This window comes from Nycticebus coucang, chromosome 22 (assembly GCF_027406575.1).
Source record: "Nycticebus coucang isolate mNycCou1 chromosome 22, mNycCou1.pri, whole genome shotgun sequence".
NCBI lineage: Eukaryota > Metazoa > Chordata > Mammalia > Primates > Lorisidae > Nycticebus > Nycticebus coucang.
Genome location: NC_069801.1, coordinates 9,357,541 through 9,376,352, shown reverse-complemented (window position 1 = coordinate 9,376,352; position 18,812 = coordinate 9,357,541). Strand labels below are relative to the sequence as shown.

The window sequence follows — 18,812 nt, the reverse complement described above, 5'->3', positions numbered from 1 at the left end:
GGACACAGCAGGGCAGTCTCTAAATGTGACAAAGGCCAGCAGAGGCCACAGGTAAGCCCATAGCAGTGCTAGATTCCTGAGGATGGAAAAGGTAAAACTGGAATCTGGCAGCCAGGAACTTCCCTCAAAAATTAATGTATCAGCTATGTTACCCCCCAGGGCTGGGCCTGAATTAGTAAGTTCAGTTCGGTATTGTACAAACAGATTCCTCCATGCAAAGGCAAGGCCTGGGAAGTGACCTCCCAGCTCACTTGAACAAAGCCCAAAGACCTTAGAACATTCTCAAGTTCCCCACCCCATGGCCTCTCTGATGCCATCTGCTCCCCGCCCCCACCTGCCCCCCCCCACTCTCCCTGTCCCAGCCACACTGGCCTCCTCGCTCTAAACACACAAACGCTCCAGACCACTCTTCCTCTAAGATGTTTGAGTACCACACAGACTCGCTTCCTTCAGCATTTGCCTCAAGTGTGACCAGGTGAGGCAGGGTCCTCATGACCCATCCTAGGCAGGCATTCTTTTTTTTTTTTTTTTTTTTTAATTGAGACAGAGTCTCACTTTGCCACCCTTGGCAGAGTGCCGTGGCGTAATAGCTCACAGCAACCTCAAACTCTTGGGCTCAAGAAATTCTCTTGCCTCAGCCTCCTCCAGTAGCTGGGACTACAGGCACCCACCACAAAGCCTGGCTATTTTTTGGTTGCAGCCATCATTGCTGTTTGGTGGGCCCGGGCTGGATTTGAACCCGCCAGCTCAGGTGTATGTGGCTGGCGCCTTAGCTGCTTGAGCCACAGGTGCCGAGCCCAGATCCTTTTTATTATTTCTGGTTGACAATATCATGATCTTTGTTTGTTGTTGAGTTTTCTGTAGATTCTAATTATCAACCCTTTGTCAGATTCATAACAGGCAATATCCTGCTTTTTTGGACCAAAGAGACATCCTGTCTTCCACATATTGATTTACAACTTTACATATAATTTCTATCTCCCCGAAATGTATAAACCAAAGTGTAACCCAACCATGGTGGGACCGCTCACTCAAGGCTTCTTGGGCACGGCTCTCCCGGTCCTGGTCGCATGTGCTTAGATCAGAATAAACCTGCTTAAATTAATTGATAAGAGTTTGTGACCCTCCTCTCTTTGCTCAAGGAGTCACTGTGGAATCCTGCCAGTTTCTGAGTATGTCTATTTCAATATACATCAGGCACTGGGGATATGACAAACAACTTTCTGTGGACCAGTTCGGCTCAAGGCACCTGCCAAGTCAGTGGCACAATGTCATCTGTCACCTGACCACGGTAAGTGCCTGGTTTGAGGGGGGAAGCCACAGTAGCATTGTTGGCCCTCAGGATTAGTGTCAATTCATAGCTGATTCTGTGTCCACAATTTCTTATCAGTGTCTCAGGATATATGTTTTAGCTAGATCTTTGGAAGCAGAAAATGTCTTATGAAGATTTGATTATACTTAGAGACCGATAAAGACTTTCAAGAGAAAAAAGGAGACTTCTGGTGTGGCTTTCTTCTTTTTTTGAGACAGAGTCTCACTCTGTCACCACAGGTAGAGTGCCCTGGAGTCACAGCTCACAGCAACCTCAACTCTTGGGTTCAAGAGATCCTCTTGCCTCAGCCTCCCAAGTAGCTGGGACTACAGGTGCTCGAATGGGATCTCGCTCTTGCTGAAGCTGATCTTAAACTCCCGAGCTCAGGCAATACACCACCTCCGCTTCCCAGAGTGCTGGGATTACGGGTGTGAGCTGCCGCCCTAGGTGTACTTTTCTTTTCCCTGATTGGACCCTGACTAATATGAGGTCAGAAGAGTAGGCTAGGAAGAGACCAGAGGAAGACCCAGACTACTCCACCATGGGGACACCACATGGGATTGATGTGGCTGGGAGAAAGGAGAGCTAGAACTGGGGAGAGATGAGGGAACTCTTCCAGGAGAACCGTCTGTTACTAGCTCCAGGTCATGCCAATGGTTGCAGACCATCTTGTGTTTTTTAGGCTGAGAAGTTGGGGAGACTGTTCTTCACGGCACCTCTGGTGAGGCCTCCTGTGAAGGACAGACTCTGAGGTAGCCCTGTGATCTCCACTCCTTAGTGTTCTCATCCTTCTGTGACCGCCTTATGTAAACAAGGCCTGTGACATGCTTCTAGCCAATAGCATATGGCAGAGGTGACGGCGTGGATGTGAGTATGTGTTTGTGATCACATTACATTACGTTCTAGTGGCCCCCTTGCTGGAGTCTTGTCTCTCCCTCCCTGGTTTCAAGGAAACAAATATACATTTGGGGAATTTCACATATCCAGACACTGTGAGTGACCTCTAGAAGCCAAGGCTGGCCTCTGACCAACAGCTTGCAAGAAACTAAAGTCCTAGGCTAAGCGCTGTGGCTCATGCCTGTAATCTTAGCACTCTGGAAGGCAGAGGCAGGTGGATTGCTTGAGCTCAGGAGTTTGAGACCTACCTGAGCAAGAGCAAGACCCTATCTCTAAAAATTGCCAGGAGACAAACTTGAGCAAGAACAAGACCCTAGGGCGGCGCCTGTGGCTCAGTGAGCAGGGCACCGGCCCCATATACCGAGGGTGGTGGGTTCAAACCAGGCCCCGGCCAAACTGCAACCAAAAAATAGCCGGGCGTTGTGGCAGGCACCTGTAGTCCCAGCTACTCGGGAGGCTGAGGCAGGAGAATTGCCTAAGCCCAGGAGTTGGAGGTTGCTGTGAGCAGTGTGACGCCACGGCACTCTACCGAGGGCAATAAAGTGAAACTCTGTCTCTACAAAAAAAAAAAGAACAAGACCCTATCTCTAAAAATTGCCAGGAGTTGTGACAGGTACCTGTAGTCCTAGGTGCTTGGAGGCTAAGGCAAGAGGGTCTCCTGAGCCCAAGAGTTTGAGGTTGCTGCGAGCTATGACACCACAGAACTCTACCAAGGGTAAGGTAAGACTTTGTCAAGAAAGAAAGAAAAAGAAAGAAAGAAAGAGAGAGAGAGAGAAAGACGAAAGAAAGAAAGAAAGAAAGAAAGAAAGAAAGAAAGAAAGAAAGAAAGAAAGAAAGAAAGAAAGAAAGAAAGAAAGAAAGAAAGAAAGAAAGAAAGAAAGAAAGAAAGAAAGAAAGAAAGAAAGAAAGAAAGAAAGAAAGAAAGAAAGAAAGAAAGAAAGAAAGAAAGAAAGAAAGAAAGAAAGAAAGAAAGAAACTGAAGTCCTCAGTCTATAACCATAAGGAACTGAATTCTGCCAAAAACCTGACTGAGCTTGAGAACAGATCTTTCCCCAGTGGAGCCCCTGATAAGACTACAGCCCCAACACCTTGATTATAGCCCTGGAGACCATTAGGGTCCATAAGAGGACCCGGCTAAGCTGTACCCAGACTTACAGTTTCAAGCTATTCTGTTTGTGGTGATGTTGCTACACATCCCTCAAAGCTGCTTACATGTAATCCACAAGTCACAACATCTGCTCATGCCCCCAGAACCCCAATTCAAACTGCCTGTGTGTATACTCACTCTCTTTGCAAAGACCTAAGACATTGGCTGGGCACCTGTGGCTCAAGCAGCTAAGGCGCCAGCCACATACACCTGAGCTGGCGGGTTCAAATCCAGCCCGGGCCCACCAAACAACCATTACGGCTGCAACCAAAAAATAGCCAGGTGTTGTGGCAGGTGCCTGTAGTCCTAGCTACTTGGGAGGCAGAGGCAGGAGAATCACTTGAGCCCATGAGTTGGAGGTTGCTGTGAGCTGTGATGCCACAGCACTCTACCCAGGGTGACAGCTTGAGGCTCTGTCTCAAAAAAAAAAAAAAAAAAATAGCCGGGCATTGTGGTGGGTGCCTATAGTCCCAGCTACTTGGGAGGCTGAGGCAAGAGAATAGCTTAAACCCAGGAGTTGGAGGTTGCTGTGATCTGTGATGCCACGGCACTCTACCCAGGGTGACAGCTTGAGGCTCTGTTTCAAAAAAAAAAAAATGTTAAAGACCTAAGACATCCACAGGACTCCCTCCTCCATTAGTCATAGGTGAGGTTGTTGGTACCCAGAGAGCCTATGGTTGCCTAGAATGGAGAGCCTCCAGCTTCTGCCCTTGGATGAGACTAGACAGCATTGAGGCACAGAGCTATCACAGGTGTATCCAACAAACATGGGCTCAAAGCAAAAATGAATGAGAGCCATATCCAACATGCAGCACAAAGATCTTTCCTGTCAGTGTGAGCAGAGACAGTGGCACTGACTAAGCAAGAGCAAGGTTCTTTGTAAAAATGTGAACAATACAGACACTAATCAAAAGAAGGAAGCTAGCACCTTACTCCCTCAGAGAATGCAGCTTCCACATCCCAGATGATACCTGGAGGTTTCTAAGACATTCCTGATCTGGAGAACGTATCTCTTGGAAGCCAGTGATCTACTTTTGGAATTCAGATTAAAGACTTGAGCCCAGGCAAAGCTCATGGCTCCCCAGAGCACGCCCGTTTCTTCCCTAACTCATCTCTTGCCTCCCTGTCTCTCTTTCTCACAATCTCCTCTGAGGTCTTCCTTTAGTCCAGCCCAAGGGTGGCTGTGTTGAGGCTAGAGGTTCATTGCAACAGCATTTTCAGGCCAGCTGGAGTCAGTCAAAGTTGGAAATGTGACCAGTGACCTTTGATCCTCCACTAGGGGCCATGGCCCCCAGCACTGCTTTCTCATCATGGGTAAAGAGTCACCATCAACAGTGTGACCAGTTGTTGGCATTTGTTTTGCACAGAACTTAAATGTTAGGGCATCAATAATTTTTTTTTTTTAATAGAATCTCACTCTCTCACCCTGGGTAGAGTACTGTGGCATCATAGCTCACAGCAACCTCAAACTCTTGGGCTCAAGAGATTCTCTTACCTCAGTCTCCCAAGTAGCTGTGACTACAGGCACCTGCCACAACGCCTTGCTATTTTTCTATTTCAGTAGACATGGGGTCTCACTCTTACTCAGGCTGGTCTCGAACTCCTGAGCTCTGGAGATCCACCCACCTTGGCCTCCCAGAGTACCAGGATTTTGTTGTTGTTGTTATAAAGGTTTTGGTTTTGGTTTTCTTTTTGAGACAGAGTCTCAAGCTGTCGTCCTGGGTAGAGGGCTGTGGTGTCACAGCTCCCAGAGTACTAGGATTATAAGCATGAGCCACCATGTCTGACCTAGCTTTGAGAAATTTTTAAAGACATTTTTTTTTCACCCCTCAATATTTCTTTCAGTCAAGTGAGCATGTTAGAGGATATTGCTAGATCCAGAATTGGACATTGTTAGTAGTGGAAGAAAACAGACATAGTCTTGATTTTCTGGAATCTTAAGCAAGATTGTTCTTAGCTTACTTTTCATCCTCCCCAGCCAAGCCAACCATTGATTTAGCATCTCTTTAATCAGTAAAACAGAACTAAGCAAAGTACCCAGCTTGTGGCAGAGTCCATACTTGCCATCCCCTACTCAGGGCCCAGGGTTACTATCAGGTACTCTTTATAGAATTGACTATAGCATTCACAATTTCCACAGAGCATGGGAAAGAGAAAAACTTCTTATCAAATAAGATAAGGGATCCGTGAAAGCCATCCTCCACGTGATACCATGTCACACGGACTCCCAGGTCCTCCAAGCGCTTCTTATAGAGCAAGCTGTCATCCCGGAAGAAGTCATATTCACAGGTCACTAAGAAGGCCTCGGGAAGCTGAGCCATGGTCTCGTCATCTGCCATGAGGGGTGAATGTTCTTTATTGAATAGATGTTTGGTTTCTAGATATGCAGCCTCATTATAGGGGGCAGGAAACCTGGATGGGGGGCCTCTGCTCTTGAATCTCTTGGGGATGTTGTCAGAACTAAACCACTTCTTGTACTTCCTCCAGGTGTCTGGGGGGATAAATGCACCCGTCAAGATGGCCTCCTTCCAGGAGGTGTCAATGGCCAGATAGTTGCAGATGGCAGTCATTACGAAATCCTGGCTGAGGAATGGGACGAACCGGTTCTGCTCAGTGGATGGTAAGTGCAAATTAATGACCTGGACAACCGGATAAATCAGAACCTGAGCCCGAATTCTGGGAAGATCTGATATGCCCACCAGGGTTTGGGCGATGAAGGCCACAGCCCCTCCTCCAACGCTTTCTCCGCAGAGCACGACCCGGGAAGGGTCCACCCCATAGGTGTCCAGACACCTCAGGAAGTGGATGGAAGCATTCAGACAGTCTTGGGAAACGATGGGGGTATGGTGGTCAGGGAACTTGCGGTACCTGAGGAGAGAACAGGGAACAATCGCCCGCCACTGTGGACAAGGGCTGCCAGGGTGCTCTCTCAGCAGCATTTTCAACCACACTTCTGAGACTGTCTCTGATTATATCCTCAATATAATCCTAAGAAGTAAAGACTTTTATCACTGCCCCCCACCCTTTTTTTTTTCTATGAAGATGTGAAGACCCTGCCCAGAGTCACACAGGCTGGTATTCTGACTCCAAACCTATGCTCTGTCTGCTTTCCATGGAGGTAGAAACTCCGTACAAGATTGTGCAACATCAGGTACCCCGTGATTGCATTAATGTACACAGCTATGATTTAATAAAGGAATAAATAAAAGAAAAAAATTAAAAAATAAAAGAGTGTGCAACATCAAAACCTTTTGTTTTTGGAAACAAAACATTCAGTAATAACCAGAAGAAAAAAAAAAAAAAAAAAAGACAAATGAAGCTACTACTGGTCCCAGGGCCTGTTAGTAAAGAAAGGAGGGGTAACTAAAATGAAAGTCAAGGGGAAATTTCTTTCAGGCAGAATTTTAAAAAAAAATCAAAAATCTAATGACCAAGGATGGTTCTTTCCCAATGACTCAAAGAGGGGCCTTTCCTTCTGGGGTTGGCGGGGCAGATGGGGCTGGGAGGTGTTCTGAGGGAAAGATCTAGAAACATGAAGCCGGGCGGGAAACAGACACAACTCAAGCTGCAGAAGACCAGGGTACCAGGGCTGGTGAGAAACGTCCTGAGGGTTGGGCTAAGCATCCTGAGATTGGGTGCCCATAGTGTATGTGTCCTCCAGGGAATTCAAGGGCAAGGAAAAGGAAATTTAAAATGAAACTGTAAAAAACAGTAAAGCACAAGCTGCCTAACACAGGAATCAAGTTTGGGATCGAGGAATGAAATTAAGAAATAGAAACAGGGCCAGGGATAGTGGCTCACGCCTATTATCCTAGCACCCTGGGAGACCATGGCAGGTGGATTGCCAGAGCTCCCAGGTTCAAGACCAGCCTGAGCCAGAGCAAGACCTGGTCTCTAAAAATAGACCGGCATTGTGGCAGGTGCCTGTAGTCCCAGCTACTTGGGAAGCTGAGCCAAGAGGATCACTTGGGCCTAAGAGGTTGCTGTGAGCTATGACACCACCACACTCTACCGAGGGTGACCAAGTGAGACTCTGTCTCAAAAAATAATAATAGTAATAAATAAATGAAAACAGTTTGGGTTAACCGCTTGGATTTGAGAGCTGATGTAAACAATTATATTTGTCTTAAATTTTTTAGTGGAAGGTTGTTGCTAATCATCTTTTCTGTTCTCACAATCTATCATTCAAAACATCAAGAAATATTATTATTAGCAATGTTGACTTTTCCTGTACAAATAAAAAATAAATAATTTTTTTTTTTGAGACAGAGTGTCACTATGTCGCCCTGGGTAAAGTGATGTGTCGCAGCTCACAGCAACCTCCAACTCCTGGGCTTAGGCGATTCTCTTGCCTCAGCTTCCCAAGTAGCTAGGACTACAGGTGCCCACCACAACGCCCGGCTATTTTTTGGTTGGAGTTGTCATTGTTGTTTAGCAGGCCCAGGTCAGGCTTGAACCCGCCAGCCTTGGTGTATGTGGCTGGCGCCCTACTCACTGAGCCACAGGCACCAAGCCTGCATATTTTTTATTTTTTAATAATCTTTCCTGTATAAATAATAATGTTGCTAATGTTATTATTAGCAATGTTGACTTTTCCTGTACAAATAAAAAATAACAAAGGGAGAGTGAGCCTGTGGCTCAAAGGAGTAGGGCTCTGGGCTCATATACCAGAGGTGGCGGGTTCAAACCCAGCCCTGGCCAAAAACTGCAAAACAAACAAGGGAAAAGAAAAGGGCGAAACGATTCCTTGGGAAAATATTCCTGCTGCTCTCCAAAATTGCTGGCTTTTCGCTCGGCGCCTGTGGCTCAAGCGGCTAAAGCACCAGCCACATACACCTGAGCTGACGGTTCGAATCCAGCCCGGGCTCGCCAAACAACAATGATGGCTGCAACCAAAATTGCTAACTTTTCCATAAATAAAAATAAAACTGTCCATCGCTCATCTACTTCTTGGGTGACAGACAGACAGATGCCTTCATCCTCCAGCACCCGTAGCCACTGGAAAGGCACTTCCATCTCCTTTTTGTGTTGAAAGCATCAGTTACACACGTAACTTAAGACATTCTCAACATTGGTCCCTATCTAACCAGCAGTTGGTTAAAGCATGAACTGCCAGCCAGACAGTTGGTCAGTTACTTTTAACAATTCAATAAGCACTAGCAGAACCGTCACCCCACACATCCCAGCCCTGGACCATGATCCTCAGCCCGCCCTCCAGTGACTGCCACCCCCATCATCCTAGCTCTTCCTTTCCTTTTTTTTTTCTTCTTTCTTCCTTTCCTTTCTACATTGTTTTATTGTGTTTATGTGTATTCCTTTTTTTTGTTTTTTTTGTTTTTTTTTTTTTTGTAGAGACAGAGTCTCACTTTATGGCCCTCAGTAGAGTGCCGTGGCCTCACACAGCTCACAGCAACCTCCAACTCCTGGGCTTAAGCGATTCTCTTGCCTCAGCCTCCCGAGTAGCTGGGACTACAGGCGCCCGCCACAACGCCCGGCTATTTTTTGGTTGCAGTTTGGCCGGGGCTGGGTTTGAACCCGTCACCCTCGGTATATGGGGCCGGCGCCTTACCGACTGAGCCACAGGCGCTGCCCGTTCATGTGTACTCCTAAAGAGTAGTATTTTTTTCTTTTTTTTTTTTTGAGACAGAGTCTCAAGCTGTAGCCCTGGGTAGAGTGCTGTGGCATCACAGCTCGCAGCAACCTCCCACTCCTGGGCTCAAGCAATACTCCTGCCTCCGCCTCCCAAGAAGCTGGGACTACAGGTGCCTGCCACAAGGCCCAGCTATTTTTTTGGTTGCAGCCGTCATTGTTGTTTGGTGGACCCAGGCTGGATTCGAACCCGCCAGCTCAGGTGTATGTGGCTGGCACCTTAGCCGCTTGAGCCACAAGCGCCGAGCCAAGAGTAGTATTTTGATTCAAATTGTTTTTAACTTTACACAAAGAAAGTGAAAATGAGTCACTTAATTTTTTAAGATTCATTGGCATTATGGTGCACTGAACTTTTCAGCTTGTTTATTTAAATGGCTACCTAACATTCTATGGAGTATAATACCTTCATGGCGACATAATCGATCATTCCACCACGGTTTATTCATGCATTTCACTGTTAATGGGCATGTGGGTTGTTTCCAGGTTTTTTCCATTTTGAACCGTGCTGCACCTGGCTCTGTGGGTGTGTGCACAAGAGTGCCTCTTGAGGGGTTAGACCTCTCTCTCTGATCTACAGATCATCCAGGAACTCACTCACTTTACCTTCTCCCAACCACATAAAAGCCACCGACTGTCTCCAGCAACTCACCCAATCATCAGCAGCACAGAGTCGGTCTCCTGGGCCAGAAAGAAGCATAGGTTGTGGTAAGAGTCTGCAAGAAAAACTAGTTACAGGAAGGGCTCCTAAGCAGGGCCCACAGTCCCCGGCAGCTGGCATGGGATGTGACCTTTTCTCTTCCTTCTGATTCTTGCCTCATCTGGCCTGACTTTTGCTGGCTAAGTCAGACATCCCCTGAATGTCAGGGCTGGAACGCACCTTAGGGCTCACCTCCTCACCTTCTGAGACATTTCTTTCACAGGGGGGGAAATTGAGGACTTGGAAGACTTGGTGATTGATTGGAAATAGACAAGGCCAAAACATGAGAAGTGAGACATGCTTTCCTGGGAATATTAATGATAATGTTATACATTTACATAAATTATAAAATAAATCACGGTTGGATGAGATGTTTCCACTAGTAGAATGGTGCAGGGGAAGTTCTCAGAAGGCAGGTTCATTAACATGATGATGTAGAACGTCCAGGCACACAATCGGTGCCAAAGACACTTCTGTCTAACTCGGTAGTTCACAACTTTGGCCACACCTAGAGGTACCAGAGTTTCCACAAGTCAAGCCCAAGCTGAACCCTGAACCAAGTGGATTAGAATCCCTGGGGTGGGGAGCTCCAGCATCGGGATTTTTCTAAATCATGGCAGATAATTCTGGCGTTCAGGGGAGATTGCTGAGGTGGGTGCACACTTCATTAATGCTGGTCCAGGGAGGTGACAACGTTCAGAAATGGAATGAGAAACATTGATGGGGGGTGGTCTACAAGGTCTGACAGTTAAGTTTGCAAACTCATGCTAGAAAAAGGGCTGCAAACCTCATTGCTGACTATCACTACAGTCACCTTCAAAGCACCCTCCTTAGGAAGCTATGCACTGAGGCCAGCACCTGGTCCACCCTTCAAAGCAATTTTGGAGCCCTTCTTCTGGAATGACCATCAGAGCTGTGGTCGTACAAGGTTGACAATTAAGTTTGAGAACTTGCCACTGTGTGCTTATGCTGGTAGCACTGTAAAAACAGCTCGGGGGCGGCGCCTGTGGCTCAAGGAGTGGGGCGCTGGTCCCATATGCCGGAGGTGGTGGGTTCAAACCCAGCCCCAGCCAAAAACCACAAAAAAAAAAAAAAAATAGCTCAAAGAGAGGGGCGGCGCCTGTGGCTCACCTAGTAGGACCCTGGCCCCATATACCAAGGGTAGCAGGTTCAAACCCGACCCTGGCCAAACTGCAACAAAAATATAGCCAGGCATTGTGGCCTGTAGTCCCAGCTACTCGGGAGGCTGAAGCAAGAGAATCGCCTAAGCCCAAGAGCTGGAGGTTGCTGTGAGCCGTGTGACACCACGGCCCTCGGGTGACAGAGTGAAACTCTGTCTCTAAAAAAAACAGCTCAGAGAGGTTTCCTACCTTTGCTGCGTTCATTTCAACATGTGGTGGGACAGCGTTATGTGCTGTATGATGACAATGCTGATGGTCATTCCAGAAAGAGTTCCAAAATTGCTTTGAAACATGGACTAGGCGCTGGCCTCAGTTTATAGCTTCCCCAAGGGGAGAGCACTTTTTCTAGGATGAGTTCAAGAACTTAATTGTCAGACCTTGTAAATTGAAGCAGAGTACTCAGCTCCTAAGTCTAAGGCTCTATACCAGTAAGTAGGTCTCAGCTCTGGCGGCATATTGAAGTCAGTTGGGGAGATTTTTCTTTTCCTTTGAGAAAGAGTCTCACTATGTTGCTCTTGGTAGAGTGCTGTGATGTCACAGCTCACAGCAACCTCAAACTCTTGGGCTTAGGAAATTCTCTTGCCTCAGCCTCCCAAGTAGCTTGGACTACAGGTGCCTACCACACCCGGCTAATTTTTTTTGTTGCAGATGTCATTGTTGTTTAGCAGGCCCGGGCTAAGATCGAACCCACCAGCACCAAGCCAGCTGAGGAGTTTTTTTAAAATACTGATGACTATGCTCAATGCAGGTATAAGTGGAAGAAAAAAAAAAATACTGATGCTTGGACCTATTAAGAGACAAACTTAGGCAGCCTGACATAGGACCCAGGTATGAGTATGACATTAAAGTTCTCAAATGATTTTAAAGCCCAGCCCAGGTGGAGACTGCTGCCAGCCATGATCTCAGCCCTGCCCACCGTGCAACTTCACCTCCCCGTCTCTCACAGACATCCTTCTTTCCTAGTGCACTTCTGGTCATGTCTGTTTCAGAGCTTTGCACTTGCTCTCCCTTCTGCTTAGATTTAATAGGTCTGAGGATCAGGGAGATACGAGTGGGGCAGCCACCTGGGGAACAAAATCAAAGCAGCACCAGATAGCCATCCAGATAAAAACATTCTGATGTGATATTTTAAGAAATCATGGCAGGGCATGGTGGTTCACACCTCTAATCCCAATGCTTTGGGAGAGCAAGGAGGGAGGATTGTTTTAGATTAGGAGTTTGAGACCAGCCTGGGCAACTTAGGGCAAGACCCCATCTCTAAAAAATAAATTAGCCAGGTGTGGTGGCATGCACCTGTAGTCCCAGCTAGCTAGGAGGCTGAAGCAGGAGGATGGCTTGAGTCCAGAAATTTAAGGCTGTGGTGAACTACAATGACATCACTGCATTGCAGCCTGGGTGACAGAGACCCTGTCTCCCCCCAAAAAACAAAAGAAGAAAATCAAAATTAAGTCAAAAAAATAAATAAATAGACAGGCTTCTACTTTGCCCTTGCACAGTTCACTCAGTCCTATTTTGTTCATTATGGATTTTTGCTTTAATATTGGGTTTTCATTACATGTTCATTAAGATATTTTTTGTCTTGATAAATGAGGTTTGGGCATCCCTTAGGAGCCTCAAGCAAGTGCCTGACTCACCTCACTCAAGTCCCAGCCCTGGTTTCAAATGTTCTTCCCCTCTCTGCAGACCCACTCCTCCTCCCCCAGTGAGCCTGAGCTCAGATTTGACCTCCTCACATTAGAAGAACCAAATTCGAAAGACCCTCTGGCTCATTCCTGACTCCATCACCCTGTGTTACCTTGACCTACAGTTATCCTACTGATTCGTTTTGTCCTTCAATGTCCAGTTCCCTCCAGTCCACAAGGGCAGAGGCTGAGGCTTTCTTGTCTCCTCCTCCTATCATCCCCTGTGCCTGGGAAAGGTCTGAAACAAAGTAGGTGCTCAATAAATACTTGCTGAATGGTCCCTAGTTTTACCTTTGGAAATGACATTATCCCTCGACAGAGGAAGACTAACAGTCTCAGACAACTCACAGGGGACCCCGGGGGCTTCTGATAGGAAAGAGTGGTCTTAGACAAAGTAGGGACATAGGGTAGGAGATATTTACCGTTAACTGCTGGAAGAGAGCAAGCAGAAAGACGATATTCACATACAGCATGGCCTTCGTCACTTCCACCACCAGGGGGGCAGTACGCTCTAATCTCAGGGGAGTTTTATCAGAAAGCAGCCTATCCACATCAGCAAATTTTCCCACCTGTGTTCTTACCCTCATCCATCCATCCCCGTGGTCATTCACAAACCTGCCCTTGCACCCAATTATTCCCCCACCCATCCAACCATTTATTCACACATGCATGAATGCGTTCATTCATTCCAAAAACAAAATCAGAGTGGGCATGGCAGCTCACACCTATAATCCCAGCATTTGGGGAGGCCAAGATGGAAGAATCATTCGATACCAGAAGTTTCAGACCAGGCTTGGCAACATAGGCAGAACCTGGTCTCTACATCAAAGAAAATTTTAATAATTAAAAAAATAAAACAACAGGCCAGACACTGGAGATCCAGCAGCAAACAAAAAACAGGTCGCATCCCTGCACTCTCAGAGTTCCCATTTTTAGTAGGGGTAAAAAAGCAGTGAACAAGGAAACACAGGGAGGAAGAAGATGAGTTCAGATTGTGACAAGCACCTTAAAGAATATGACCAGAGATGATGCCGAGGATAGAGATAGGACCTGGGGCAGGGCGGCAGCACAGGTGGGGAGAGTCTTTAGATGAGCTGTCCAGGGAGGTCACTCTCAGGAGGGACATTGAGATTAAGACTGGAAGAAGAAAGGGGGCGCAGCTATGCAGCCAGGGCGGGGGCATCTTTTGAGGTGCCTCAAATGTCAAGTGCAGAAGACCCGAGATGGGAAGGAGCCAGTGTGTCTGCAGCTGAGTGCACAGAGGAGGGGGCCACAGGTCACAGGTGGCAGGGCAGGACAGCAGGGCCAGCCAGGCTCGGTCAGTGCCTCCCAGGCTTAATGGGAGGGACAGGACAGTGAAGATTGTGAGCAGATTACGAAAAGAAGGTCAACACCCAGTACCCAAACGACCAGCCACCAGCCCTGCTGGGACGCCGCTGCTCCTACCTTGACCAAGATGATCACGTGACAGAAAAAAGGCTGCCACATCATCTGCTGACTTGTGCCCTGAGCCCTTTGTCTGGGCTCCCTGTAACCCCCCCTACCCACGACTCCTTTGAGTTCCTCTGGAAAGGTTCTGGGGGGAGGCGTGAGCAGCACTTCGCAGAGGACAAGGCCCTTCCTTTACCAAGCCCAAAGCTGCAGGGAGGCCTCTTACCCAGGCTCCCGAACATCGCACCCCCTCCATGGTAGAAGATGATACCCCTCCGAGGTCTAGAGGATGCTGCCTTGGGCTGGAACAGCCTCACAGGTATGGTCCCAAAGTGCAGATTGGTGACTACAAGCGCAGGGTCCTTCTTTACTCTCATTATGTCATGTGCCAAGCAGAAAAATTTGGGCATGGAGCAAATCCCCAGCTTCTCAAATATATACCCCTGTTGAAGGTAAAAGAAAGTAAACCACACTTCAGCAGAGGTGAACACCTGGCTGGTGGGTGTTCCCAACACTCAACAGTACCGGAAGGGTTCCGCTGTCTCCTCCCCGCCTCCTGTGTGCCCAGGGGCCCATCCAGATGCAATGGGTTCTGACTTTGTGTCTAGGCAGGGTTTTCATCCCACAGTTCTTGGCTGGACAATGGTGTGAATTTGCCAAAGGGCAGCCCAGTTTAGCCCAGGGGGCTAAGTAGGAGGAAGGCATTGACGTGAGCAAAGCCCATTTTCCATGGCATCTGGCTGAGGGCCCTCTCTTGCTGGCTCTGTGCTGGACACTGCCTGCCTGAGATGGCAGAGTCCCTGTGTCAAGACACCACTCTGGGTTGGGAAGGTGCCTAGGCCTCGTTCCTACTCAACAGAAAGGAATGATGTGATCAGTTAGGGACGTCTGCCATGAGCTCAGGCCATGGGAGCAGTGGGCTCCAGGTCCACACATCTGCCACGTGTGTTTTTACACCACTGTGCTCACCCTAATCACAAGCTGAATAGGCCCCCGGATGACAGTTTCGCAAAGCCATACTCCACATACTGAGTACATTTCAGCCGCTTGGAATGCTCTCTCCCACAAACTTCATGTAAGGAGTGTGTTTTTGTCATGAGGAAAACAAGCTGGGATGATGATGATGAAAATAACAAGAATGGCTGATCCTTATTAGACACCTACAATGTTCCAGAGCTGGCCCCTGGTTTGGATTATAAGCTTACTTAAACTTCTCAACAACCCTTATTAAGTCAAGCGCAATTATCAGCTCCAATTTACAGAAGGGCAACAGGGCCATGCCAAGGTCAAGTTCCTTGTTTAGGGCACAAGACGCAGCACTTGTGTTCTCAAACACTAAACTAGAAAAGGCTTAGGTTTTGGAGTCACGCAGAGCTGAGCTCAAGCCTTGAGCCCTCCCACCAACTAACTAAAAAGCCATAGGCATGGGCGGTGCCTGTGGCTCAGTGAGTAGGGCACCGGCCCCATATGCCGAGGGTGGCGGGTTCAAACCCAGCCCCAGCCAAACTGCAACAAAAAATAAAAAAGCTGGGCGTTGTGGCGGGCGCCTGTAGTCCCAGCTGCTTGGGAGGCTGAGGCAAGAGAATCGCGTAAGCCCAAGAGTTAGAGGTTGCTGTGAGCCGTGTGACGCCACGGCACTCTACCCGAGGGCGGTACAGTGAGACTCTGTCTCTACAAAAAAAAAAAAAAAAGCCATAGGCATTAACTGTCCCTGAGCTTCAATTTCAGATGCTTTATAAACTGAGTAAAATGCTGAGGCTGGTCTGAGAACGACCAGCCTCAGCATGAGGATTGCTTGAGGCATGAGGATTGCTTGTGGCCACCCACCTGGAGGGTCTCCCTGGAGGGTCCTGGCAAAGTGTCAGCCCCACCCCTTTCTCTTGCTTGTGCCCACTGGGTCTTCTCCCAGATCTGATGTGTCCCCTCCATGGAGAGATTCCCCCCAAAACAAAGAACTCCAAACAACACAATTATTTTCCTGCTTGAGCTGCAGGAGGGTGAGGTGACCTGCTTTTCCCACCACCAGACTTACATCTGAAAATCCCAGGCCTTCATGCCTGAGGTACAGAGAGGTGAGGTAAATGGTGCAAGATCACACGGGAGGTGGCGGCAGAGCTGGGGTGCACACTGGGCGGCAGTGTGGCTGCACTCCCTGATCCTTTTCCCTCTGCCCTGGTGTCCAAACTAAGTGTGGCTTCCTCAGCCTGAGCCTGTTTGGTCTCCATAAGGTCTCTGCTCCAGGGTTGGGACACTGGAATTAACTCAAGTTGCCTGCCTCCTACAAGGTATTAAACCATTGTTTCCAAACGTGCTGTAACTCTGATTGGATCCCCCCGCCTTTCCTTAACAAGCAGTAAGTGCCTACAGGAGCCAACCCTGTCCTTGGGCGGCTAGGTTTACAGAGGCCAATAAAGCAATCCCAGCCTTCAACGTGCTTATAATCCATGCAGAAAAAAACACCAAGGTGAAAGATTCCCCCCAGGATGAAGGAGATCAGGCCGTAAGCCCTTGGAGGCAAGGGCTAGATCTGAAATTGTTTTTGAAATTGCCGATATTGGCACTTGGCAAGTGTTTGATGCAGAAAGAAGAAAAGGAGGGAGTTAGGGAGGGTGGGAGAGAGGAAAGGAAGGGAACAGAATAGCAGAGGCAGAGAGAGGGGGAAGGGAAGCGGGAAAAAAAGAGCAGACCAGGCAATGAGATGAGAGAAAGAGGGGAAGAAAGGGGAGCCCCAGGGATGGCGCGTGCTGAGTAGACTCACCAAAGTCATCACATACAGGAACATACAATGCAGAAATCTCAACTTGGCAGGATGCTGTAAGGCAGAGGGGATATGTGCAGTGCGGAAGTGTTCACAGACAGCCCAGACAAAGACCCCCAGGAAAAAGGCAGGCAGTGCCAGAAACAGCACCAGCCCCAGGAAGGCCATGTTCCCAGGGCCGTGAGGAGCCGCTGCCAGAGGAACCGTCTGGAAGCTTGTGTGAGGAGGACGGGGTGTATTATACACTGCCTCCTCCTCATGCTGACACAGTGGCCTAACCTGACTTCTTAGATGCAAGGACCAGCTGCCCAATGGTAGCCAGAGGAACCTGTTTCCCAGAGGAACACAGGGACTGGGAAAACCAATCCTGCCCACCAAGCCCTGGGAGGTGGGCTTCCCAAAGAGTGCAGATTGGAGGGAACCAGGCTCAAAGGGCATCTCAGTTTCTGGGGGTCCAGGGGAGAGGTCTTCCAGGGTTGCACAGGCCTCCGTGGCCTGATCCTTGGATTGTTGGGTGGGAACTGCAGCCAGCCTTCCTCAGCAGGCTCTGGTTATGGTGGGCAAGGAGCATCTTTGTCCCGACTCCTTACTTAGCTGCCCCAACCCTATTAATAAATCCAGGCCACAGCAGGAAAGGCAGAGTAGCCAAGTAGTTAAGAGGATCAACTCAGACCCCAGCCCAGCTGGGTTTACATTCTTCCTTTTCCTTTTGTTTTTGTTTTGTTTGTTTAAGACAGAGTCTCACTCCATGCCCTGGTTAGAGTGTCACGGCATCATAGCTCACAGTAACCTCAAACTCTTGGGCTCAAGTGATCCCCCTCCCATAGGCACCCACCACCACACTCAGCTAGTTTTTCTATTTTTAGCAGAGACAAGGTCTCCCTCTTGCTCAGGCTAGTCTCAAATTCCTGAGCTCAAGCAATCCACCCACCTTGGCCTCCCAGAGTTCTAGGATTACAGGTGTAAGTCACTATGCTTGGCCAAATCCTGCATATTGGTTTGAATATTGGTTCCTGGCCTGAGATAAGTTCTCTGAACCTCACCTCCCTCATCTGCAAGGAAGAAACTAGTATAGTACCTAACTGAGGGGTAAGTACTTACAAATACTTACTTTTGAGTAAATACTTCTAAAGAACTGGCACATAGTAAGTACAAGTGTTTGTTAAAATACATAAAATTCTTAAGCTTGATGTCTATTTTCCAAAATTATTTTGATCATTTCTTTCTCTCCTGGAAGACAGAACTGTGGACCAAAAAATGTCCCCCAACTGGCTATTGGCACCATTTTTGAAGGAGCTGAGCCTGGATGAAGTCCAGGTCTGCTTGTGATGGTACCCCTCCCTCCTGGTCCAGGACCCCAGAGGATCATTACTAGCAGAAAATGTCCAAATCTTCTCCAGGGGACTTCTGAGTTGTCTGGCCAAACCCTGGTCTGGCCAGAGGCCCAGAGCGTGCAGAGGCAGTGGGAAGCAGGGCAGGCTCCAGCAGATGGATTTTATGTGAGCTACATATTCAGAGTCGAGCTGAAGTTTGATAGGAAGAAAGTGCAGACTGTTCCTCTTGTTCCGTTTACTTATTCGTTTGTTCAACTGCGGTTAGAAAGTACATAATATCAAATTTACCATCTTAACTGCTTTAAGTGTACAGCATGGTAGGGTTAACTAGATGTACCTTCTTGTACGACAGATCTCTAAATATTTTCTTTTCTTTTTTTTTTTTCTTTGAGACAGAGTCTCACTCTGTCACCCTGGATAGAGTGCCCTGGAGTCCCAGTTCACAGCAACATCAAACTCCTGGGTTCCAGCCATCCTCTTGTCTCAGCCTCCTGAGTAGCTGGGACCACAGGCACCCCACCACAATGTGCAGCTAGTTTTTCCTATTTTTAGTAGAGACTCTTGCTCAGGCTGGTCTTGAACTTCTGAACGTAAGCGATCCAGCCACCTTGGTCTCCCAGAGTGCTAGAATTACAGGTGTGAGCCACTGTACCTGGCCTCTTTTTTTTTTTTCTTTAGAAAGAGTCTCACTCTGTTACCCAGGTAGAGTGCAATGATATCATAG

General features: G+C 48.0%; 1 protein-coding gene across 1 annotated transcript; it reads right to left on the bottom strand.

Moving 5' to 3' along the window:
* Window positions 1-5,449: 5,449 nt before the first annotated feature.
* Window positions 5,450-16,922, bottom strand: AADACL4 (arylacetamide deacetylase like 4). Its single transcript, XM_053575525.1, has 4 exons — window positions 16,755-16,922; window positions 14,223-14,439; window positions 9,655-9,718; window positions 5,450-6,224 (listed from the first exon to the last, which is right to left on the bottom strand). Exons 1-4 carry the CDS (start codon window positions 16,920-16,922, stop codon window positions 5,450-5,452), a joined length of 1,224 nt encoding a protein of 407 aa, XP_053431500.1.
* Between the last annotated feature and the right edge of the window lie 1,890 nt (window positions 16,923-18,812).